The sequence below is a fragment of the Melanerpes formicivorus genome, unplaced genomic scaffold, assembly GCF_026170545.1.
Source record: "Melanerpes formicivorus ecotype bairdi unplaced genomic scaffold, bMelFor1.0.p_v2 SCAF_102, whole genome shotgun sequence".
Lineage (NCBI taxonomy): Eukaryota > Metazoa > Chordata > Aves > Piciformes > Picidae > Melanerpes > Melanerpes formicivorus.
This window is the reverse complement of record NW_027142454.1, coordinates 738,874-764,749: the sequence shown is the minus strand read 5'-3', so window position 1 is coordinate 764,749 and position 25,876 is coordinate 738,874. Positions and strand designations below refer to the sequence as shown.

At 56.0% G+C, this 25,876-nt stretch overlaps 1 protein-coding gene across 1 annotated transcript in view; it reads right to left on the bottom strand.

Annotated features, from left to right (window-relative positions):
* Positions 1-7,953: 7,953 nt before the first annotated feature.
* The window catches only part of CFDP1 (craniofacial development protein 1), a 92,405-nt gene continuing 74,482 nt past the window's right edge, over positions 7,954-25,876 (bottom strand). The window contains exons 6-7 of the mRNA XM_068166616.1: positions 16,249-16,407; positions 7,954-8,692 (exon numbers count right to left, since the gene is read on the bottom strand). Coding sequence (XP_068022717.1) covers positions 8,602-8,692; positions 16,249-16,407 — 250 coding nt within the window. The 3' untranslated portion in view covers positions 7,954-8,601. The remainder of the gene's footprint in view (positions 8,693-16,248; positions 16,408-25,876) is intronic.

The window sequence follows — 25,876 nt, the reverse complement described above, 5'->3', positions numbered from 1 at the left end:
ACCGCCCGGGCCCGGCGGCTCCGCCCGCCCCCCAGTGGCTGCCACCGCCCGCCCCCTCATTGGCTGACACCGCCCGCTGGGGGGCGGGGCCGCAGCGGGGGCTGGGGCAGGGGGCAGTCGGGCGCCGGAATCGGGGTGGAGCGGCACCGGGGTGCGGGCACACGGAGAAGCAGCGGTGGGGATGGGCTCTGGGGGGGGATGGCCACCGGCAGTGAGGGGGCGGGGGCTGGCACCGGCGGGGACGGTGGCACCGGCGGAGACCGAGAGGGGTACAACGCTGTGCAGCTGGGGCGCAAACAAGGTGTAACGGGGGTGCAAAGAGTAAACGGTGTGTAAGGGGCGTGCGACGGATGTGCTAAGGATGTGTAAAGGGTAACGGAGGTGCAGAGGGGATGTAAGGGGGTTGCAAAGGCTATGCAAAGGATGTGCAAATAGTAAACTCTGTAGAGGGCGTGCAAGGGGTGTGCAAGGGGTAATGGGGTGTGGAAAAGGCGTGCAAAGGATGTGCAAAGAGTAAACTGGATTATGGGTGTGCAAAGGGAGTGTAAAGAGTAACAAAGGTGCAGAGGGGGTGTAACGGGTGTGCACAGGGCATGGGAAGGATGTGCAAAGAGTAAAGGTTGTGTAACATGCATGTGATGAGTGTGCAAAGGGTATTGGGTGTGCTGTCAGTGTGCAAAGGCTGTACCAAAGAGTAACAGGTGTGCAACAAGTCTGCAATGGGTGTGCTAGAGGAGAACAAAGCAGTACTAAAGGTTAACAGGTGTACAAAGAGTGTGCAGTGGGTGTGCAAAAGGTAGGTGGTGTCCTGTGAGTGTACTGAAGGGTAATGAGGGTGCAGTGGGTGTGTGATGAGTGTGAAATGGGTGACTGGTGTGTAATGGGCATGCAAAGGGCATACAGAGAGTAATAGCTGCAGTGGGCATGCAACAGGTAATGAGCACACAAAGGACATGCAAAGAGTAAGGGGTGTGTAAAAGGTATGCTGTGGGTGTGCAAAAGATAATGGGTGTGCAAAAGGGAAGAGGTGTGCAACAGTGCAGCTGGTGTGCAAAGGGTGTGTGGTGTGTGTGCAGAGGGCATACAAAGGGTAACAGGTGTGTAAAGGGCATACAAAGGGTGCACAAGATATGAAGGGTGTGTAAGGGGTGTGCAAAGAGTAACAGGGGTGCAAAAGGGACCAGGCACACATAATGATGTGCTGCAGCATGGCATGGCACACTAGAGCCCAGCATGGCACACCTTGGTACGCCCAAGCACTCCGTGGCACACCAGGGCAGCTGGCACACTGCCCGCTCAGCCTGTTCCGACGCAGCCCATGGCTGCCCTGCTGGCTAGCGAGCCCAGGCTTGCCCCTGCTGCACGCTGAGCTGCAGTCCCACCTGCTGCTCTGGGGATGCCTGCATCTGCATGGAGCTGGCAGCAGGCTGGGAGGGTGGCTGGGAGGCCCCCTGGGAGCTGGTGGCTGGCACGTGTGTGAGCTGCGTGGGCATGCGCAATCTGCCACGCTTGCAGGGGAGGCACAGCACCTGTGGAACATGCACAAGCTGAGGGGTGAAGTTCACACACCTGAGGGATGGGATCCATCCAGAGGGACCTGGAGAAGCTCCAGAAATGGGCCCAGGTGAACTTCATGAGGTTCAACAAGCCCAAGTGCAAGGTCTTGCACCTGGATCAGGGCAGCCTCCTGTACTGGTCCAGACTGGGGATGAAGAGCTGGAGAGCAGCCCTGGGGAGAAGGGTTTGGGGGTGCTGGAGGGTGAAAAGCTGGAGATGAGGCAGCACCACAGCCCCAGCTGTGCCATGGACTGATCCCCAGCTGCATGGGCAGCAGGGGCAGGGAGGGGATTCTGCCCCTCTGGTGCACTCTGCTGAGACAACCCTGCAGTGCTGGGGCAGCTCTGGAGTCCTCAAGCATGGCACAGACAGGAGGAAGGAGCAGGGCCAGAGGAGGCCACAGCAATGCTGGGAGGGCTGGAAGCCCTCTGCTGTGAGGCCAGGCTGAGAGAGTTGGGGTGGTTCATCCTGGAGAGGAGAAGGCTCCAGGGAGACCTTCTGGTGGCCTTTCAGTGCTTAAAGGGGCCTCTAAGAAAGCTGGGGACAGACTTTTGATCAGGGCCTGCTGTGACAGGACAATAGGTGATGAGTTTCAAGAGGGAGATTCAGACTTGAGAAAAGGAAGGAATGTTTGACACTGAGGGTGGGGAGAGCCTGACCCAGGTTGCCATAGGTCCCACACCCCTGGACCTATGGTTTGGGGCTCCAAGCAACCTGCTTGAAGTGCAGCTGCCCCTGCTCACAGAGCAGAGGGAGGTGCCATGGGGGTGACCAGCAAGTGTGCAGGGAACTGGGAGTTCTAGCAGCCAGCTGGGCACACGTGCAAGTAGATGGATTGCAAACGTGTGCCCTTTCCCCCCAAAGCAGCGCTCATTCTTCTCCCCAGGGACCACCACCACCCCCCAGCAGTGCTGACCTCCTTGTACAGCCCCTGCTCCCAGGCAGGCTCCCCCCCCAAGTGCATCCCCAGGCGAAAGGGGAAACTGAGGCGCAGCAGCGGCAGGGCTGTGGTTGAACCCACAAACCGCAGCCGCCCCGGCAGTGGCAGCCCGAAGACCGCAGTTCCCTTTTGCTGCCGGCAGTGGTGACAGTGGTGACGGTGCAGGGGCTGAGCCCCAGGGCCATTCCTGCCACTCCGAGCTCTCCGGTCCCTCTCCTGCCACCGCAGCCGATCCCACAAGGTTTGGTTTAGAGCCTCTGAGGCCGGCGAGGGCCTGGCTGCCTGGCACCACGGGCCTGTCCTGGCATCCCCGGGTTGTCCCCAGGGTGAACGAGCCGTTGCGTGACTTCAGGCCACAGGCTGTCTGCTTCGGTACTTAAAAGCAGCAGGGATTTGGATCTTTCCCTCAGATCAAAGCCTCCCTACTCAATCCCAGCCATTTTTCAGTGCACTGGAGCCAAACCTGCTGCTTGCATCTGGTTGGCAGCAGCTCCTGCACAAACCCCCAACCCTCCCAACCCTGACACAACATCCCCCCTGCTCCCACCGCTGAGCCCTTGGGGGGTTGACAGGCACCAACAGGTCTCCCTTCAGCTTCCCCCACCTCTAAGAGAACAAAATGCCAGGCAGCAGATCAAAAGGGGAGTGTTACAGACACCCTGGGGCACTGGGGATGCTCAGAACTGGGTTGGTGCAGCCAGAGCAACCCTGTGCCCTGCTGGCCCTGCAGTTCCCACCCTGCGGTCCTTCGCCGGCTCCAGTGGATGCAGGGCTGGGTGATAGGAGGCTTGGGATAGATGCTGCTTGGGATGCAGGTTGCCACAGCAACAGTTGCTATGGAAAACACTTTGGCAGCAAAATTTCCAGCCATATTCCTGTGTCCATCACTGTCTTTGGGAAGGTCTTTGGTGTCCAGTGAGCCAGGCACGGCCAGCTCCAGACCGGGCAGGCTGCCATGGTGGCTGTGGGGGCTCTCTGCACCCAGCTGGCCTTTTGCTGGCTTTTCCCACTGGCTCTTGGCACAGGAAGGTGTTGGAGGAGCCCAGGGTGGAGGTTTGGTGAGCACATTGGGCATGCATGGGATGGGGGCGCAGGCTGTGTTGTGCCATAGTCATTGGTTAATTGCTGATCAAGGCCTCGTCGGCTCGGCCATGGCCTGACTGGGATGTGTTTTGGTAAGCCCACACCCCAGAATCTCAGAATGGAAGAAGGGGTAGGAAGAGACCTCTGGAGATCATTCCCCTGCCAAGGCAGCTTCACCTAGAGAAGGTCACAAAGAAACACAGCCAGGCAGGCTTTGAATGTCACCAGAGATGGAGACTCTACCACCTCTCTGGGCAGCCTGCTCCAGGGCTCCATCACCCTTCAATTAAACTAAGTTCCTCCTCACATTCAGATGGGACTTCTGATGTTCCAGTTTGTGCCTGTCACCCCTTGTCCTGTCACTGGGAGCCACTGAAGGAAGCCTGGTCCCTAAGCCAGGGCATAGGTCCAGGACAGCAGGACATCCTGACACATGGGGTGTCACTGGGACTTTCTGGGTGACTGGGGCCATTCCTAGTGGGGACCAGCAGCTCCAAGCCAGGGCTGCCAGCTCCAGGCTTGCAGCACCTGCCTGCAGCCCCAGCAGGGCTGTGCTCAGGAAAGCTGCCTGGAGCAGCAATAGGATTACACAGCACCGAGTCTCCTAGCAATGAAGGGAGAAATAAATCCTGTAAGGCAGGAGGGGATTTATTGGAGTTCAATATTCTGGAAATAATGAGGACATTTCTCTTGCCTTGTAATATCACGGGACCCAACAGGATCACAACAAGGATTTATCCCCGTGCCTTGCCGTGACGCTGGGCTGGTTTGCAGCTGCAGAGAGGAGATGGTGCTGGGGGAGACTGCTCAGCTTTCCAGAGAGCAGGATGGTGGGGGGCACCCCCTCATCTCCAGAAAAGCTGAGGAGGAGCGTGGGCCTCGGGCTGCCCTGACAGTAGAGGCTCTGTTCCTCTCCCCATTCATCCCCCAGCGAGGGCTGGCGCTGATCCTCACCCCCGTCCAGGGCTTGCTGGCTCCGCCACCACTGCTGGATGGACTTCAAACACCATCAGGAGGTGACCCCAGGGGGGTGACCCTTGTTTGGATGGGGGTCAGAGACCCACGAACTGCCCCATTACTTCCCACTGGTCCTGAACCCACTGCAGCCAGAAGCTTCACTGTGCTGCTGGGTGGGACATTGTTGGGAGGAAAAGAGGCTGAAACCAGCATCACCCCCTGGCCACCAGCCCTTCCTGGGGCCCAGCCCCGTGCTCTGCTCCCTCCCTCTGCCTGCCAGCTCCAGCATGCTGCACCACCCTGCTTTAGAATCCTAGAATCACAGAATGCTTTGGGGCAGAAGGGACCTTTAAAGGTCACCTAGTCTAACCCCCCTGCAGTCAGGAGGGATGTCTTCAACCTTGGCCCTTGGTGCCTTACCCAGCCCTGAATCCCATCGTGGCCCTTAGGATGGCCTGGTGGGTTCCCACGGGATGCGCTCCTCAGGGAGCCATCTCTCAACCCCCTCCCACACCAAGAGCAGGACGTTAACTCCCTCACCGCTGTCACCAAAGCAGCTTTAAACAGAGAGTGCTACCCCCCCACCCATGATTCCGGCACCCTCCCACAAACAGCCTCTCCAAACCCCACCAAGGAGCTCGGGGAGGGCGATCCCCTGGGCATGGGGTGGCCGCAGCTGCTTTTGCCGCAGCTGGGGAGCGCTGCCGCCGCCACCAGAGCCCCGACAACGGTCAGGGCACAGGACACAATCGCTGCCTTGTTCGGGTCCCAGCCACACAAGGGGGCCCTTCAGGCAGCCCGGGAAGGGGGAGCTCCTTGGGGTGAGGTGATGCTCGGGCTGCAAGGGACTCCTTGCAGGGCCAAATGATCCCAAGCAGATGCCCTGGGTGAGTCCTAACCCATGGAGGACATGAGAGCTTCCCAGGGAAGGCAGCTCAAGGTGGGGAGGTCTCAAAGGAGGGACTCACATCTCCTGGGAGCTTTGCTCTTGTGGTTGAGACTTGATGTGGCCCTGAGCAATCTGATGGCGTTGGGAGGTGTCCCTGCTGCCTGCAGGGGGGTTGGACAAGATGACCTCTAAGGGTCCCTTCCAGCCCGATGCAGCCTGTGAATCTGTGAAAGCTCAGGGCTTGGGGTGGATGCTGAGGGCTGGCAGGTACTGCAGCCACCCTGCTTCTTGGAAGGGTGACTGGGCAATGGAAATAGCAAGAAGACTAGAGTTTGGGCTTCATTTGTTTCCTTCCTAAGCAGGTAAGCTGTGTTTTCTGGAGACCTGTAAATCACTCCTCATCTTCAGGAATGAGAGGCAAGGAATACATGATCCAACCAAGCAAAAACGTGGGACACTTGGGAGCGTGCTTGGAGGAAGCCAGGAATTGTCCTCAGGCTGGAGACGGCCTCCAGCCATCCCACTGAGCCTGTCCCAGCTTGCTGGGCCAGGAGCTGGCTCCATATCCTGGCATCCTCGAGCCAAGCTGGGCACACCGTGCTGCCAGGAGCCCGGCAGAGAGGGGAGCAGAGGCTCTGGGCCGCTGCTGTCAAGCTGCACTCATCCAGCAGGTCGAGTTGCTTCCAAGATTGCAAAATTTTCCAAGTTTGCTCAGCTGAAGGGAAAGAAAAACCCCAGAGGAGAGAGGCTGGAAAGCTGGAGCTGGCAGGCAGGATGCTATAACCCAGGAGTCACTGGTTTTCCCAGCGTGCCAGGGGAGCCTGTGCTGGCCAGACCCCACTATACATCATGTCTCCAAGCCCAGAACCTTCCCTCAAAGCCACCTAGAGCCTGATGCTGTTGCCTGCCTCTCTCTGGACACAGCCTGGAGCTCTTTAAGCTTTCAAGAGCAGGGCTGGGGTTGGTGCACTCTGGCCTTCAGGATCTCCAAAGCTTCCTCTGTGGCATTTCCATTCAGCTCTTGCTTGTGATGTGACCCACAGAATTAGCTTCCATTTCTAACCTACCTTCATGCCAAGATGCTGCTCAGCCCTAAAATGCAGCCACACTGGAGGCCCTACAAGGCAGGCAGCCCCCAGCAGCAGCTAGAATGCCCATGGGTAGCAAAGATTTCAGTCACCAGTCCCAGGGGAAACCCACACTGTGGGGACCCAGCCTGTGTGGGGTTTATCCAGCATGCGAGGCTCCAGGGCCAGTCATGAGAGGACACAGGGCAGAGAAGATCCCCCAGTACCTCCTCCTCTCCTTCTCCTCAGCCTCAGCAGAGAGAAAATAACTTTTCCTGCTGCCCATTCTGCTCTTACAGCCCCACTTGAGCTCTCCCAGCCAAGCTGCATCTCACCACCAGTGAGGCTCTGCTGCAAAACAAGCTCGGATTGCCTTGGAGTCCCTGCTGGGAGGGACCCTGGAAGCAGGGCAGGACGTGGTTACCTCCCCATCACATGGGGAGGACAGAGGGGCCAGGGCTACTCCTGCACCACCCTTCTGAGCAGGACAGCAGCCCAGCTTCTGGAGAAGCTCCCTCCAAGATCTAGCCCAGGGCTGCCTGCTGTCAAGCAGAAGTCCAGAGCTGAAAACCTCCCCGCAGCCACCCCTGGACAGGGACTATTTTTGCAACCCAACCCAAAGCAGCAGCTGGCTTGGAAGCATTTGGGGATGAAAAGGTGACAGCACTCCCTCTTGTTTTGTTTCTGTCCCACTTCAGGCTTGCAGGTCCACTGCAGCTGAGTCTGTCTATAACTGGGTGCCCAGGACCACAGCTCCCCCAAGCATGGGGGGTTTTGGTCTCAGCCAACCAGCAAGAGGGCCACAGAGCAAGGGCTGGCACAGAGCAAGGGCTGGCACAGAGCAAGGGCTGACTCAGCAGCTGACACGTGAGGCCGGAGATGAGCCATGGGCAAGGGGCCAGCGGCAGCAGCGGTACTGCTCGCCCCGGCAGCAGGAAGGATGAGGCTCCTGCCGCTTGCCTCCCACCTGCCCTGCTGAGCAGGCTCAGAGCAGGCTCAGAAGGGTCAGTGAGTAGCACCTCTGCTCTGAGGATGAGCACAGGGCAGATGCTGAGAGCTGCTAAACTCAGTGCCAGGCCAAAAGGGATGGCCCAGATGATGGCGTGGTGCTGGCCTCCAGCTCCAGCTGCTTGCTCCATGCCCAGCAGCCTCAGTCTGCCTTCCCAGCCAGTTTTACTTGCTGAGTGTCCTTGCATGGCCTTGGGTAGGTTTCCTTGCTCCAGTGCTGCTGCAGCAGGACCATATTGTCCCCATCGCCCTCCAGTTCTGGATTTAAGCCCACGCCAGTCCCAGTAGTGCAGAGGGAAAGCACTGCCCTGACCCTCAGGCTGCCATCAAGGCAGACACTGGGCACCCCTGGGCAGGATTTTCATGCTCACAGTCAGCCCCTCCATACTGTAGGTGACCTTTCACTCCCTTGCCCCCTGCTTCCCACACAAACCAGGCTGCCAGCACGCCAGAGCGTGGGGATGGAACACTTTATTCATGTGAACGCTCAGATCCTGGCCCATCCTGCCTGCTGCAGCTGCTCCTGATTTCTGGAGAGCATGAACAAGGAAGGATTTCTTCATCAGCTCGTTGAAAACCTCCCCCCCAGCATCATCAGACCCCACAAACAAGTACAGACAGTTCGGCTTTGTCCAGGCAGGAGCGCGGCATGGAGGGGCAGGGAGCGCTGCAGGGCTGGCGGAGAGCAGGGAGAAGGGTTCCAGCCCACAGCAGCCACCAACCCTCCCCACAGCTCTGCTTGCACAAGCTGAGCCTCACCCCAGGCTCCAGCACCCTCCCAGCCTTGGCAGCATCTCTTGCTGCTAGATCACCCCAGACTGGCAAAGGATGGGTGCCACCATCTCTTCTCCTTGGCAAGCTGCCTGCCAGGATCGCTCCGGGTGGCTTCTGTCACCTGCTGAGCCATTTAACCCTTGTGGAGTCCCCTTGCCCCACCACAAACACCCACCCCAAACCAGGACAGTAAAAGGAAAAACCTGCAGGTTGAGACAACACAGGCTGTCTTGGGTAGAGAACGGTTTCTGTGCTTGCTGGCAGCCCCCAGCCAGCGTTTGGGCACAGAAGGGGGCAGGGTACCCCCTGGCCAACCCCTGGCAGGGTCAGGGCTTCATCCTGCTCAGTCTGATGTCACGCTCGATTTCAAACTGCCTGTGGTCCACGCGCTCCAGGAAGGCTTTCCTCTCGATGTACCTGCAGGGAGGCAGAGAGGCAGAGGCTGGAAGCAGTGCCCACAGCAGCCCCAGAGCAGAGCTGACTCCAAGGCACTAGCAGGGAGGGAAGGCATCGCCTGCCTCTTTCTCTCTCTCTCCATGAGCTGATCCCTGGTGCTGAGCCTCTCCCCTCGGGCAGCAAAACTGCTCTGTGGCCTGCTGAGTGTTTCCTGGGGCACTGGCACAGGTGAAGGATCACAGAAGCACAGAGTTGTTTTGGTTGGAAGAGATCTTTAGGATCATCAAGTCCAAACATTAATCCAACACTGCCAGGCCACTACCAAGCCATGTCCCCCAGTACCACATCTCCACGGCTTTGAAACCCCACCCGGGATGGGGACTCCACCACTGCCCTGGGCAGCCTGGGTCAGGCCTTGACAACCCTTTTGGGGAAAGAACTGTTCTTTGTGTCCTACCTGAACCTCCCCTGACACAACCTGAGGTAATTTCCTCTTGTCCTGTTGCTTGTTACCTGGGTCCCTCCCGGTAGGCTGGAGATGCGAGCTGTCTGCTTCTGGTTCCAGCTCTTTTCTTAGGGCTGGAAATGACCTTCACAAACAACTTGGAAGGTCTCAGGGCAGGAGAGGCAGCTCTGATGCTCCTCCCTGACTTCCCAGGTGACCCTGCCCCACACCCTCCTCAGCAAAGCATCTCAAACCCAACCACAGCAGCACGGTACAAGCTGATAATGGGATACAAGGAGCAGAAGGGATGCCAACAGCATCACCCAGCAAGCCTGCAGCAGCTCAGGGCTTCAGGCCAGGGGTTTCCCAGCCACAAACCAGCTCTTGAGTGTTTAATTCTCCCCTCTCAGCAAGGCACCTGAGAAGTGCAAGGGAGGCAGCACCTGGAAAAGCACCTTGCTGCTCATTAATGGCAGGCAGATGAATTTGAATGCCCTTAGCTACAAACACTTGGCCGCAGAGGGCCCCGGGGCTGTGCTACTAATTAACCTACAGAGGAAGCGAAACTGCAGCTCCGAACTGGAGCTCTAATTGAATCATCACAAGTTGTTTTGCTTTTGTTCCAGGGTGGCAAGCACTCAGGGTTGTCATGACAAGGTCACTGCAGCTGGGCCCCACGCAGGGGCTGCTTGCCTTGGGCTTCTCTCTGCCCATCGCTGCTTCTCCTGCACCACAGCTGGTGCCTGCTAAGCAGGGATGTCTCGAAGGCGACTCTGAGAGATGAGCACCACTGGCTCTGTGGGTTTGCCAGGCTGGCAGCGTGCTTCGAGGCATTAAGGTTGGAAAAGCCCTCTAAGATCATCAGGTCCAACCAGCAACCCAACACCACCATGGGCATTAGAATCATAGAATGGTCCAGGCTGGGAGGGACCTCCGAAGGTCATCCCCTCCAACCCCCTCTGCAGTCAGCAGGGACATCCCCAACTAGATCAGGTTGCCCAGGGCCTCGTTGAGCCTCATCTTGAATAGCTCCAGGGATAGGGCCTCAACCACCTCCCTGGGCAACCTGTTCCAGTGTTCCACCACCCTCATGGTGCAGAACTTGTTCCTGATATCCAATCTAAACTTGTCCTTCTCCAGTTTGAAGCCATTGCCCCTGGTCCTGTCACTGCAGGCCGTTGGGAACACTCTCCATCCTTCCTGTAGCCTCCTTCAGGTACTGGAAGGCTGCTATTAGGTCTCCCTGCAGCCTACTCCTCTCCAGGCTGAACAGCCCCAGCTCCCTCAGCCTGTCCTCACATCAGAGGTGCTCCAACCCTGCAATCATTTTTGTGGCTTCCTCTGGACCCTCTCCATCATCAAACCATGCCCCCAAGTGCCATGGCCACACCTTTCTTGAACACCTCCAGGCATGGGGACTCCAGCACTTCCGTGGGCAGCCTGTGCCAACCCCTGACCACTCTTTCAGTCAAGACATTTTTTCCTCATATTCAACCTAAGCTTCCTCTAGTGCAGCTTGAGGCCATTAGCTTAGTTACTTGGTAGAAGAGACCACCCCCCACCTCACCCCAATCCCTTTCAGGAAGCTGTAGAGAGCAATGAGGTCTCCTCTCATCCTCCTCTTCTTCAGACTAACCAACCCCAGCTCCCCAGCCTCTCCTCATAAGCCATGCCCTCCAAACCCCCCACCAGCTTCACTGTCCTTCTCTGCACCTTAAGTTCATGAAAGTGCTCCAGATCCAGCTGCACTGCTTGAAGCCCCCTCCCACCACCACCACCAGAAGCAGTCCCTCCAGGCCAGCGGGCCTCTGCTGCCTCTGGGGACAAGGTCCCTGCTTCATGGCTACAGCTACTGAAGCAGTGCTGAACATGCTGCCGGCACCAGGGAGCCTTTACCCTTGCTTCAAAGGGTGGCCCTGCTGCCCCTGCCTGCCGGGCTGCCGCTGGAAATGCAGGGAGCCCAATCCGCCCTAGTGAGCAATTCCCCCCTGCAGGTCCCTGCTGCCACCCCGCTCCCATCACAGCCTGACACAACTGGGTCAGCTCCTCTTTGCTGGCTGTGAGGGGCCTGGCAGGGCAGGACACAGACCCTGAGCATCAGCAGAGATTGCTCTGCCCCTTGCCCCTGGCTGTCAGAGGAGGGTGGTGGGCCAAGGCCCCCTCCCCAGGCTGGCTCAGGAAGGTGGGCAGGGGAGTGTCATTTCCCTTCTGTCCCTGAGAGCAGGGAGGTGACCTGCTCCTGGGGCCATGGGAAGGAAGTCCGGGTGGGGGTGGGGGGCGGTGTCACGTTGTATACTCTGTGTCACAGCCCTGGGCGTTCGGCTTCCCTCCCCCGCGGCCCCCACACACCAACGGCGGCCACAGCCGGGGGGCACAGGCACAGGGGTTAGCCCTGGCAGCTGGCAACACCCTGACTGCCTGGGCACCAACAACTGCATTTGAAGCTCCTTCACAAAGGCACAGGGGTTGGTTAGCTCTGGCAGCAATACCCTGACTGCCTGGGCACCAACAACTGCATTTGATGCTCCTTCACAAAGGCACAGGGGTTGGTTAGCTCTGGCAGCTGGCAACACCCTGACTGCCTGGGCACCAACAACTGCATTTGATGCTCCTTCACAAAGGCACAGGGGTTGGTTAGCCCTGGCAGCCTGGGCACCAACAACCGCATTTGAAGATCCTTCACAAAGGCACAGGGGTCAGTGCCTGCCTCCCCCTCCCCCTGTGTGGCTGCTGTGCCTCTCCAGCAGGCAGGGACCGGCTCCAGGGGCTGGATATGGATCATGAGGCAGGAATGTGGTCTCACCAGGAGGAACTGTGATGTTACCCTGTGGTGTTGTCCTTGGCCAGCCACAGAAGAGCACTGCAGGAGCCAGCGTAGTGCCCAGGAGGCACCCCCTGGTGTATGCACCAGGGCTTGTGGGGCAGGCATCCTGGGAATGAGCTCAGCCAGTTGTTCTGCATGCAGACAGAGGCTGGAGGTGCTGCTGCACATCTGCAGGGCTGGGGGGAAGCTCCACACTGCACCCCACACCCTGCGCCCAAGCTGCGGCTGGGTCCCTGATTCCCAGCCTGGCCTGGTGCGGCTGGCAGCAAGGCGCTGCCCAAAGACAGTGCAAAGGGCATGAGGGAGGCACAAACACCTGTCCTGAGCTTGGCTAAATAACCTTTGGTACCTGACTCAGTGCCTCCCCAGGAGTTATCAGCCCACATGGAAGTGGAGCAGCTGTGAGACAGAGCAGAGGGAAGGCATTAGCTGGAGAAGAGGTCACCTCTGCTAACCAGGGCAGCTGCAGGCTGCTCTGGAGAGGGATTTCTCAGTGCTGCCAGTCCCCTGCCACTCACCACCAGCCCTCCAGGGCACTCTGTACCTAGAGCAGGGCTGCTTCCCCACTGGGCCCTACAAAGGTGGCCCAGTTAAGAGGCTGCACATTTTGGAACTGGATGATCCTGGCAGTCTCTTCCAACCCTGTCAGTTCTCTGGTTTCCATTTATAAAGCACATCACAGAGATCATCAGCAAAGGAAAGGGGAAAACTGCCTCTGCTCTAGGCCAGGCCCCCAGAATCTGACACAAATGGGCTGCATGAGCCCTGAGCCTGCTGCAAATCATCCTCTGGGGCTGCTGAAAAGAGCAAGGGTGGACAGTGTGCCCTCTGCCTCAGAAACCCCAGGGGCAGGCTGTGGCTGGCTAGCACCAGAAGCAGAAAGGTGCTGCAGCCTGGTTGCTCAGCTGGCCAAGCCTGGCTTGCTGCTGGAGAAGGATTGAGGAGGCACAAAGGAGTTCCAGGCTGTGAGCAATGACTTCTTCAAGGTTACCACAAACAGAAACTCAGCAAAAAGAAATGGCCCCTGCCTCCCTTGACTGCCTCAGCAGGGCGCAGGCACCTCCAGGAACAGGTTGTGGCCTTCCTGGTCAGGAGACATTTACAACGACATCAGGGAGCAGAGATCTGTAACGGCAGTGCCAGGGATAAAGGCAGCACCCCTCTCCCTCCTGCCTGGCTTGAAGGGGTTAACAGCCACTCATCCTGCCTTTTGTAGAGGTGGGTAAATGATTGCCAGCTGAAGGGTGAGCAAAGCTAACACTGTTAAAGGAGAAGAGGCACCAGGGAAGGGACAGCAAGCTCTTGCAGAACGACCTGAAGTGGCTGCTCTGAAATGCAGAGTGCTCTGGGTCCGCCACTGCTCCTCTCTTCTCCCTGCCTTTAGGATAGAATAGGATAGGATAGGATAGACCAGACCAGACCAGACCAGACCAGACCAGACCAGACCAGGTTGGAAGAGACCTTCAAGATCATCGTGTCCAACCCATCAACCAACACCATCTAATCAACTAAACCATGCAACTAAGCACCCCATAAAGTCTCCTCCTGAACACCTCCAATGATGGTGACTCCACCACCTCCATGGGCAGCCCATTCCAATGGCCAGTCTCTCTTTCTGTGTAGAACTTCTTCCTAACATCCAGCCTAAACCTCCCCTGGCGCAGCCTGAGACTGTGTCCTCTTGTTCTGGTGCTGGTTGCTTGGGAGAAGAGACCAACCTCCACCAGGCAACAACCTCCCTTCAGGTAGTTGTAGAGAGCAATAAGGTCACCCCTGAGTCTCCTCTTCTCCAGGCTAAGCAGCCCCAGCTCCCTCAGCCTCTCCTCACAGGGCTGTGCTCCAGACCCCTCACCAACTTCATTGCCCTTCTCTGGACACCTTCCAGCAGCTCAACCTCTTTCCTAAACTGAGGGGCCCAGAACTGGACACAGGACTCAAGGTGTGGCCTAACCAGTGCTGAGTCCAGGGGCAGAACGACCTCCCTGCTCCTGCTGGCCACACTGTTCCTAATGCAGGCCAGGACACCATTGGCCCTCCTGGCTGCCTGGGCACACTGCTGGCTCATGTTCAGCCTACCATCAACCAGTACCCCCAGGTTCCTCTCTGCCTGGCTGCTCTCAGCCACTGTGACCCCAGCCTGTAGCACTGCATGGGGTTGTTGTGGCCAATGTTCAGAACCTGGCACTTGGATGTGTTCAATCTCCTGCCCTTGGCCTCTGCCCATCTGCCCAGCCTGTCGAGGTCCCTCTGCAGAGCCTCTGTGCCCTCCAGCAGATCAACTCCTGCCCCCAGCTTGGTGTCAGCTGCAAATTTACTGATGATGGACTCAATGCCCTCATCCAGATCATCAATAAAGATGTTAAAGAGCACAGGGCCCAGCACTGATCCCTGGGGCACACCACTGGTGCCTGGCTGCCAGCTGGATGTGGCACCATTCACCACCACTCTCTGGGCTTGGCCCTCCAGCCAGTTCCTAACCCAACACAGCTTGGCCAGCAGTTTGCTGTGGGGGACAGTGTCAAAGGCCTTGCTGAAGTCCAGATAGACCACATCCACAGCCTGCCCCACATCCACCAGGTGGGTCACCTGATCATAGAAGGAGATCAGGTTGGTCAGGCAGCCTCTAGACTCCTGGAATGGGACATTTCCCTGGAGAGCCTCACCTACAGGGCTCTAACTGGTGATATTTGCCATGGGTGACGAGCTGCTCTGCCACACCTGCATGGGATGTCAATCTCCTTGCATCTAGGGTCTCATAGCAACACCCTGTCCCCCTCCAGCGCTCCTAAGGAATCTTTCTACTTACTTCAGGTCCAGAACAGACCAGTAGATCAGGACAGACCTGCTGGAGGAGGGGTGTTATGGGAGGCTGCAAGGCCAGCCTGGGAAAACCTTGCCCTTACAAGCCACCGCCCGGAACCACAGCATCCAGCCTGCTGGAACGCAGAAGGTCCTTGAGCCTTTTTTTTCCCCCCACAGGGCAAAAAAAGGACAGCTTCCAACAAAAATCCAGTTTATGAGCTGTCCCAGAGCTTAGCAAAGCACTTGCAGTAGAAACACCACTTCTGATCCCATTATCCCTCCCCGTGGTGCCTGTTATTAACTTTCAGTTTTATTTATGGCCTCGCCATTTGCTTTTACGATCCTTCCCTTAACCTCACTGGAGTGGAGGCTGCTTGATGCACACAGAATCACAGCATGCTAGGGGTTGGAAGGGACCTCTGGAGATCACCCAGTCCAACCCCCCCTCCCCTGCCAAGGCAGGGTCATCTAGAGAAGGTCACACAGGAACCCAAGCGCTGCCCAGCACTGCCGTAATCTTTAATGCACCTCTCCAGCTGTTCCACCTCTGTGTGCATTTTGAGGCAGGAGGAGGGAGGGCAGAGGCAGCTGGAATGTGTCATTTGAAGAACAACAAAAAAACAACCCTTACCTCCCAGTCTGAGACTACAGAAAACCAAAGAGGGCAAAGGCAGTTGGAACTTGTTTCATTTAAAGGTAATGGAGCCCTGGAGCAGGCTGCCCAGAGAGGAGGTGGAGTCTCCATCTCTGGAGAGGTTCAAAACCACCCTGACTGTGTTCCTGTGTGACCTTCTCTAGGTGACACTGCCTTGGCAGGGGTTTGGACTCCTTGATCTCCAGAGGTCCCTTCCAACCCCCACCATACTGTGCTACTCTGTGTGATACTCAGACCAGGTCATTCTGCATGTGCCACTGGCAGGAGAGAAGACAAAGCACAGCCAGGCTCTACCTTAGCTGCACTTGAAGCACAGCCAGGCCCCACTTTAGCTGCACTTGAAGAACTCTCAAGGTTGTAGCACAGAGCAGTAAGTGCTGTCAGCCTTAGAATCACAGAATTGTTTGGGTTGGAAAAGATCTCTAAGATCATCAGGTCCAACCAGCAACCCAACCCCACCATCGCCATCAAACCATGGCCCACAGTGCCATAGCCACACATTTCTTGAACACCTCCAGGGATTGGGACTCCACCACCTCCCTGGGCAGCCTCTGCCAATCCCTGAGCACTCTTGCAGCAAATAAATTTTTCTTTATCTCCAACCCAACCCTCCCCTGGAACCATTTCAGGCCATTCCCTCTTGTCCTATCACTTGGCACTTGGGAGAAGAGGCTGACCCCAGCCAGACTTACCTGTGACACCAGCACAGCTACTGGGTTTAGGTATGCCTAGGAGAAATTTTGGAGCAATCCCATGGGTGTGCTGAACTCCCTGCAGTAAGCAAAGCTGTTCCTACACATAGGGGAAGTGGTGGGATATGCTCAACTCCTACTAGGTGCAGTCTCTCTTACCCATCTTTGCCTCGGTTATGGATCGCCAGCTCCTCCACAATCCCCTCCTCCTCCTTGAAGTTCTCCCAGTCCAGTTTAGACTTCTCCAGTGTGCTCATCTTCTGCTTTTTGGAGTTAATCTTGCCCAGGAGGCTGCTCATACCACTTGGCCTCTTCACCCTGATGGGAGATAAGGGAGCAAATGTTACTCAAAGGCGGGGAGACAACATCAGTTCGCGGTTAAGGCCAGAGCTGACCACATGTCACACACAAGAGCAGTGGTGAGCCACCTCCCCTGAGCAGATGGCCACTAACTCTGGGGCAGCATGCAGGCAGCAGATCCCACTCTGCTGCTTCCCCTTGGAGCTCATCACACACAACTCAAGTGCTTGCTTTCAATGAAAGGGCTTTTTCATTCATCTTATGCAGGGAGTAGAAAGCTTGCAGGCCAAAAGGGATCATTAAATCATCTGCTTTGACCCCTTGTATACACCAGGCCAAGCCATTCCACTGATCACCTCCAGTGCTAAGCCTGCTTCTTTGTCTGCAGTTTAAAGTGGTGTTTTCTGGAAGGGCTCCAGCCTGAGTGCGTCACCAGCAGTGCTGACAACACATCCAGGAGTTAACCATTTCCTTGGAGCCAACCTGACTGGCTGCAGCTTGGATTTGCCTGGCTTTGGGTTCTGGTTGCAGCTTGGATTTGCCTGGCTTTAGGTTCTGGCTGCAGCTTGGTTTTGCCTGGCTTTGGGTTCTGGCTGCAGCTTGGATTTGCCTGGCTTTAGGTTCTGGCTGCAGCTTGGATTTGCCTGGCTTTAGGTTCTGGCTGCAGCTTGGTTTTGCCTGGCTTTAGGTTCTGGTTGCAGCTTGGATTTGCCTGGCTTTGGGTTCTGGCTGCAGCTTGGATTTGCCTGGCTTTGGGTTCTGGCTGCAGCTTGGTTTTGCCTGGCTTTAGGTTCTGGCTGCAGCTTGGATTTGCCTGGCTTTGGGTTCTGGCTGCAGCTTGGTTTTGCCGGCTTTAGGTTCTGGCTGCAGCTTGGATTTGCCTGGCTTTGGGTTCTGGTTGCAGCTTGGTTCTGCCTGGCTTTGGGTTCTGGTTGCAGCTTGGTTTTTCCTGGCTTTGGGTTCTGGTTGCAGCTTGGTTCTGCCTGGCTTTGGGTTCTGGCTGCAGCTTGGATTTGCCTGGCTTTGGGTTCTGGTTGCAGCTTGGATTTGCCTGGCTTTAGGTTCTGGCTGCAGCTTGGTTTTGCCTGGCTTTGGGTTCTGGCTGCAGCTTGGATTTGCCTGGCTTTAGGTTCTGGCTACAGCTTGGATTTGCCTGGCTTTAGGTTCTGGCTGCAGCTTGGTTTTGCCTGGCTTTAGGTTCTGGCTGCAGCTTGGATTTGCCTGGCTTTGGGTTCTGGCTGCAGCTTGGTTTTGCCTGGCTTTAGGTTCTGGCTGCAGCTTGGATTTGCCTGGCTCTGGGTTCTGGTTGCAGCTTGGTTTTGCCTGGCTTTGGGTTCTGGTTGCAGCTTGGATTTGCCTGGCTTTGGGTTCTGGTTGCAGCTTGGATTTGCCTGGCTTTAGGTTCTGGCTGCAGCTTGGTTTTGCCTGGCTTTGGGTTCTGGCTGCAGCTTGGATTTGCCTGGCTTTAGGTTCTGGCTGCAGCTTGGATTTGCCTGGCTTTAGGTTCTGGCTGCAGCTTGGTTTTGCCTGGGTTTGGGTTCTGGTTGCTGCTGCAGATGCTAAACCCATGAGTACTCTGGTGCAACAGGCAGGGCTCATCAGTAATACCATAACCAACTTACACCTCAGTTAGCTTTGTGACAAACGGAGCTCTTTGTGCCTCTCATTTCAATGGAGGCTGTCTCAGCCTACACATAATTTGTAAGGTTTTGTCCCCCCATTTACATTGAAGCTGAAGGAGGGCAGATTGAGACTGGAGATTAGGAAGAAATTCTTTCCAGTGAGGGTGGGGAGAGCCTGGCACAGGTTGCCCAGGGAGGCTGTGGCTGCCCGCTGCCTGGAGGTGTTCCAGGCCAGGCTGGATGAGGCCTTGAGCAGCCTGGGCTGGTAGGAGGTGTCCCTGCCCATGGCAGGGTGGGTTGGAACTGGATGATCTTGAAGGTCCCTTCCAATCCAAACCATTTTCTGACTATGACTTCAAAGCTCTTTGATGATGAGGGCACCAGAACCACATGCAACACCACTCCCCTCTCCCCCCTCCCTTCTCCTGACTGCAAAGTTTTTCTGTCCAAAGATCACTTAAATCTCATTCCTTGCACCATCACAGGACACATGGAGCCCCAGCACACAGGCACTGCACTCCCACACCACTTCCCAGCTTCAGCAGCAGGACCACCTTGCTCTTTCATCTCCCTCTTAGAAGACCTAAATCCTCACCCCCCCCCCCTCATCTATGTGGTGGGGCCCCTGAATTTGCCTCTTATGCTGGGAAATGCACACAGAAGGACTGGGGTCAGGCAGGTCACCTTCAGAGAAGACAATTCTCAAGGCTAGGAACCCATAAACCAAACTGCTTTTAGCCCCTTCCCAACCTCCCCCCCAGGAGAGGGGGACAAACAGCATCTCATTGAGCTGGGTGTTTACACACATTCCAGAGATAATTTCAGGTCTGCAGGGCCTTTGCCTCTGCAAGAAGCCTGAGAGGAAATGATTCTCGTTCCTGAGAGATGGAGGAATTTGGGGAGGCGAGGTGGGGGCTGAGGGAGGGGTGTGGGCTGGTGGGGGGGAGCCCAAGGAAGGCAGCCAGGTGAGCATGGCAGATTGCTCTCCATCAGCTCTCTCCCAGCAGAGCCCTACCCCAGGGGTAGCCTTGCTTGGGAAGGCAGCCAAAGCTGTTCTTGTCGGATCATTAGCCTGGTTTATGCTTCCATCCTTTGCAAGCCTCCAAAGGGAAATAATTCTGCAGCTTTATATGGAATTAAATCAAAGAAAATGACATCCTTGTAAGCCTCAGCCAGAAGAGCCTCAACGTGAGAACGGCTGGCCCTGGTCACTTGGGCTTGCACCTTCCTGACCTAAATAGAGAAGCATAGAAGCACAAAGGCTGGAAAGAACCTCCAAGATCATCACAGAAGCATGAAGGCTGGAAAGGACCTCCAAGATCACCACAGAGCATGAGGGCTGGAAAGGACCTCCAAGAGCATCACAGAAGCATGAGGGCTGGAAAGGACCTCCAGGATCATCACAGAAGCATGAAGGCTGGAAAGGACCTCCAAGATCACCATAGAAGCATGAGGGCTGGAAAGGACCTCCAAGATCACCATAGAAGCATGAGGGCTGGAAAGGACCTCCAAGATCACCATAGAAGCATGAAGGCTGGAAAGGACCTCCAAGATCACCATAGAAGCATGAGGGCTGGAAAGGACCTCCAGGATCATCAAGTCCAGCTGTTGACCCAGCACTGCCAGGGCACCACTGAACCACAGAATCCAGGTCTGTCAGAACCACATCTACATGTTGGGGCTTTTTTTTAACACCTCCAGGGTGACTCCACCACTGCCCTGGACAGCCTGGTCCCATGCCTGACCACTCTTGCAGTGAGGAACTTTTTCCTAATACCCAACCCAAACCTCCCCTGATGCAGCTTGAGGCCATTTCCTCTTGTCCTGTTGCTTGTTACTTGGGAGATAAGACCAACCCTCAGCTCACTCCAGCCTCCTCTCAGGGAGCTGTACAGAGCAGTGAGGTCTCCCCTCAGCCTCCTCTTCTCCAGGCTGAACAACCCCAGCTCCTTCAGCTGCTCCTCACAAGATCTGTGCCCTAGCTCCTTCACCAGTTTCATTGCCCTTCTTTGGGTGCTAACATAATTGGGCTACAAACCTTAGATTAAGGGCATCTTGGCAAGCTGCCTGCCCCTCCTCATACTGCCAGGAATGTCCTAGAGCATGGCCCTCTGGGTTCTCTCAGTCCCTGCCCACAGCTGGAGCAGGTGCTGACAGCCTACACATTGCACCCTGAGAGGACACAGAGCAAGATGGACGCTCTTTTGTTCACCTTCATCCCTGAAGGTCTCATCAAGAGGTCCACAGCCCTCACACCATGACCATGCAATAAACCCCTGATCCTTGCTCACCCCCAAGTCCTCTCTCACTTTTAAAGACATGATGGCTCCAAGCATCCTTATCTGCAGGGAGCAGGGAGGTGGTGCCAGGGGGCAGAATGTGCAGAGATGTTCTCAGCATGAGATAAAACTGGAGAGATTCCATTTCCACATCTGGGTGTCCAGGAATACACCACTTTGCACAACCACCAGGCCCTGCAGGAGCATGTTCAGGTGGTGAGGGAGTGGAAGGAGAGGAGACATGGCAACAAAGCAAACCCAACCCAAATATTGGGCAAGCAAGCCCAGTGGGGTACCCTGGATGGCAGAGCCTGGTACATGGTGGTTCCTGCTGCTGCACTGGGAGGCCTTGGCTTTTAGCACAGGACTTAAAGATGCTCTGGACTGGGAAACAGTTTCAGAGAAGGGCTATGGCTGCCCCAGCTGGCCATGTCCTCCGCCCCCAGCCTGGCAGGCTGAAGGGGGTTACATCAACACAAGATATTCATGAACACATTGCTGTGAGCACACTGAACTTCCCACTCTTACAATTTTGCCTCCTTCTGAAGCAGGAGGAGGAGGTAGAAATGGAGGGGGTTGTCCTTTCTTTTTTCTAGGTGTCTCCTAAATGCTTTTGGGGCCAAAGAACCCTGATGAGCTAAGAGCCATGTCTAAGGGCACTGACAGAGCTCTCCTCCGTCTGCCAACTCTTCTGTGGGTGGGAGCTGCCCAGGGAGGTGGTGGAGTCACCATCCTTGGTCCAAGAAATGTGCAGCCACAGCACCTGGGAACATGGTTTGATGGCCAAGGTGGTGTTGGGTTGATGGTTGGAGACTCAGTGATCTCAGAGGGCTCTTCCAACCCTGACAATTCTATGATTCTATGACAGGCCTGACTCTACAAAAGAGCCAGCACACAGCTGGAAAAGCCACTTGGAAGCTGTGTCAAATCTCTCCTGGGCACTAGGGGAAGGCCTGCCCCATAGAGTGATGAGCAGGCTCCCAGGCAGCTTGGCACATGCCAGGACTGACAGCTTTACAGCTGCCAGTGGGGAAGAGCTGAGTAGGGACAGGCTGGGCTGCATGTCCCTGCATGAAACAGCCTGGGACATGCTGACAGGCAACTGCCATCCCCAAAGCACAGTCGGGGATACACAGGGGGGAAGGGAACCAAAGGCAGGATGCTTGGTGGCCAGAGGTGGAAGCAGAGGAGGTGCTGGCTTCACAGCAGAAGGCTGCAGGCTAGGTGAAGGTTGCTTGCCACACATTTTTTCTCCCTTGGGAATTCCTGGTGTAAATGAGCAATGTTTACATGGACACATCCAGCTGCAACAGTGCTCAAGGTCTCCTCTCCTCCTGGCCATGGATCTCAGGAACATGCCTTCCAAGATACAATTCCCCAAGATACAATACAATTGAAGCTACAGAATCTAGGTGACGAACATGGATCTTCACCAAGGGCTTCCAGAGGGCCACAAAGATACTTGGAGGTCAAGCACCCCTCAAGGCAAGGGAATCTGATGAAACAGGGCAGGCTGTGCTGCACCCTCCTGTTGATGGCTACTCCAAAAATACTGCTAGGGTCTGGTGTCAGCTCCATGCTGGAGGCAGGCCCTGGGCTGCATGACCTGGCTCTGCTCCTGCCTGGACAACTCTGTGCTGTTTGCAGCAGGACCAAGCAACGAGACAGAGCCAGGCAGGGGCTGGAGGACATGTCTGAGTCTGCTGCTGAGTCCTCCCTCTGCACTGAGCCTTTCATCATCCTGAGTAAATCCAAACCTGGGGGTGGGAATTCCTACGCTGGTGCCAAGCTGAAGTAAATGAGAGACATTAAAGTCCAATTAAAAACTTGCTTGGCCTTAAATGCCTCATCTGTTTAAAAGGCAAGCAAAGGGGCCTGATTAATTGCATTGGGTGCCAACAAGAGGAATTAGTACCCTTTTTGTACTCATTAAGGGTATCTGCTGTGGCATCTTTAATCACCAAGGCATTTAAAAGGGAGAAAGTAATTTGCTGAGACATAATGGATCCTGGGGATGAGAATCAGGACAGTCGCCTATTTAGGACACAAAGGCAGGCTCTGACTCTCCAGGGTGAACAAGGACAGCTCAAATCAGCCTCTGAACCAGCAAAGAAGAGCTCTGACTTGTGGAGGGGGTTCTCCTGCACTCACCTAGTGTCTTCAGGACAAGGACCATGCCTGTTCATCACCCAACAGGTTCACACAGAGGTACAAACAGCAAACCAAGGGCTCCAGTCCTGTCCCACCGCAGCTGGATATGCTCTGTACTCCTGCCCTGAACTTCTAGTGTGAGCCTGCAGCCTGAGCAGGACCTTGGAGGTCTGCAGCTAGACCAGCAAGAAGGTGGCACTGTCATGGCTAATCCCTGCTGTGTAATACAAAGGCTGGCAGCATGTGGGAAACCTGTGCCTGCTTCCAGAGGGACAGACTTCATCAGAGGCCTTATAAAACCATCTCTGTGCAAGAGGGAAACAGGGTTGCAAAGGTCTCATAGCCAAAGGAAGCTGAGTTCCTCCCCCACCCACCCAGAGATGAGGCCTGGAGCATCTCTGTGGGGAGGAAAGGCTGAGAGCCCTGGGGCTGTTGAGCCTGGAGAAGAGCAGCCCCAGAGGGGATCTGAGCAATGCTCAGCTAGAGCTTAGAGGGTGAGTGGAAAGAGGTTGGGGCCAGACTCTCCTCAGTGGTGCCCAGGGACAGGACAAGGGGCAATGGGCACAAACTGGAAGCCAGGAGGTTCCATTTGAGCAGGAGGAGAAACTTCATTGGTGTGAGGGTGCTGGAGGCCTGGAGCAGGCTGCCCAGAGAGGCTGTGGAGTTTCCTTCTCTGGAGAGCTTCCAAAGCCACCTGGCCATTGTGATCCTGGGCAAGCTGCTGTGGGTGCTCCTGTTGGATGATCTCCAGAGGTGCCTTCCATCCCACACCATGCTGGGATTCTAGGACTCTGAGAGTGCTGTGAAGGCCTCCTGCTACAGATCACAGAATCATAGAATCAATAAGGTTGGAAGAGACCTCAAGGATCATCAAGTCCAACCTGTCACCCAACACCTCATGACTACTAAACCATGGCTCCAAGTGCCACATCCAATCCCCTCTTGAACACCTCCAGGGATGGGGACTCCACCACCCCCCTGGGCAGCACATCCCAAGGGCCAACAGCTCTCTCTGGGACGGACTTTCGCCTCACCACCAGCCTAAACCTCCCCTGGCACAGCTTGAGATTGTGTCCTTTTGTTCTGGTGCTGGTTGCCTTGGAGAAGAGACCAACCCCCTCCTGGCTACAACCTCCCTTCAGGGAGTTGGAGACAGCAAGAAGGTCTCCCCTGAGTCCACACACACTGCTGGTTTCAGTACTCCATCAGCCTTTCACTTAGGCAAGTTTTCCCCCATGACTAAATTTCCTTGCTCAGCCCATGACTCCTTATCTTATCCCTAGGAACTCCTAAGAACAGATCATTCCCTCACTTTTCACAGCAGCTTTTCATGTCTTTGAAAGCTTTTTCATACCCCATTCCTTGCTCAGCCTGCTCCTTCCTAGACTAAACAATCCTGGGTCCTTGCTCATTCCTCACCACTTCCAGCCCTCTGACCTCTCTCACCGCTCTCCCCAGACTCTCTGCTCTTGGCCCTCATCTTCCTCCAAAACAGCATCCAAAACAGGAGAGGAATGGCTCTGGCTGTGGCTTTACCAGCACCAGGAGCAGGAAGAATACTTCAGCTGCCTGCTGGGGCAAGCAGCTCCTCCCGGGGCCTCTGCTGACATGTGCCTTTGTCACAGCCGTGTCACGGCCCTGACTCACAGTGAGCCTGTGATTCAGCGAGGCCCCTGGCTGCTTCACCACTGCCAAGCACGTTGTTTCCTTCCTTCAGCCCTGCAGATGGCTGCTGCTCCCCAAAGGCAGAGCTTTGCACTGGCCCTTCCGGGATGTTCCTCCCGTTTGCCCTCGGCACGGCAGATCTTGCGTGGCTTCGTGGATCAGCCTCTCTGTGACCTCACTGCTGCCTACAGTGCTGAAAGGAGGTTGTGGAGAGGCTGGTGCTGGTCTCTTCTCCCAGGTGATTAGTGATAGAACAAGAGGGAAACAGCCCCAAGCTGCCACTGGGTAGGTTTACACTGGACATTAGGAAGAAGTTTTTCACAGAAAGAGAGCTCAGGCACTGGAATGTGCTGCCCAGGGAGGTGATGGAGTCCCCAACCCTGGCTGTGTCTAAAGGTGGTTTGGATGTGGTGCTTGGGGCTATGGTTCAGAGGTGACCCTTGTAGAGTAGGGTTCTGGGTTGGACTGGGTGATCCTGAGGGTCTCTTCCAACCTGAATGTTTCTGTGGTTCTGTGATTCTGTGATGCCTGCAGCTGTTGGAGTGACCCCAGGGCAGTACCTCCTGTCCTAGAGAAATACCCATGGACACAACACAGCAGCTGAACCAGCACCAGCTGGCCAAAGCTGATGGTCAGAAGCAGGCAAGGACCATCAGGGCTATTTCTGTTGTCCAACTCCAATGATGTGCCCAAAGGACACCTACTCATGTGCTGGCCAAGGAGCCAGCAGCGTCCCCAGCTCGACCTCCACTCTTGGACACCATAAACCCTCTGCTGCTCTGTGCCTACTGCCTCTGGGGCAGTGTGCAGACTGCAGAACCTGCACTGCTGCTCCATCCACCTTCTATCACCCTCCTGCTTGCTATGGTGTGAGGGTGCTAGAGGCCTGGAGCAGGATGCCCAGAGAGGTTGTGGAGCCTCCTGCTCTGGAGAGCTTCCAAAGCTTCCATTGTGATCCTGGGCAAGCTGCTGTGGGTGCCCTGTTTGAGCAGGGGGTTTGGACTGAGTGATCTCCAGAGGTCCCTTCCAACCCTCACCATGCTGGGATTCTGTAGAGTAGGACATTGGTGAGTAAATGTCTCTGAGGGCAGAAAGGTGGCACCTCATCCCATGCAGCCCTGAAAGTCCCATGGTCACCATCAAGCCCTGGCTCTCCTCAGCCCCCCTGCTGCCCACCTCCCCTTCCCACTGCAGCCTCTGATATTCACTTGCAGCACAGCAATGGCAGCTCTGCTCCTCTCACCCCAATGGCAAGGACACAGGTGAGAAAGTGCCACCCAGCAGAGGGAAGAGCACAAGGTTTTGTCAACAGCAGTATCTGTTCCTGCCACCAGCTGCTGCAAAATTGAGTAATTTCCTCAAGGGTAGGAAATAGTTCTCACAGACACCAACCATAGCTGGGGAGTTGATGCAGCCAGTAAATCCCTCTTGTTTTAACAGAAGTGGAAGATTCCTGCCCACCAGGGATGGCCTGACTTGCTGCCCTCCCTTCAAACAACAGGCACAGGCACCTGAGAGAGACTGCAGGAGGAGAACCTGGGCACACACCTGGATGCTGGCCCCTGTGCCAGCTCTGCTAAAGGCTGGGGACAGAGTGGCTGGAGAGTGGACAGGTGGAAAGGGACCTAGGGGTATTGGTTGGTAGTGCCACATCCAATCCCCTCTTGAACACCTCCAGGGATGGGGACTCCACCACCTCCCTGGGCAGCACATCCCAATGGCCAACAACTCTCTGTGAAGAACTTTCTCCTAACCTCCAGCCTAAACTGT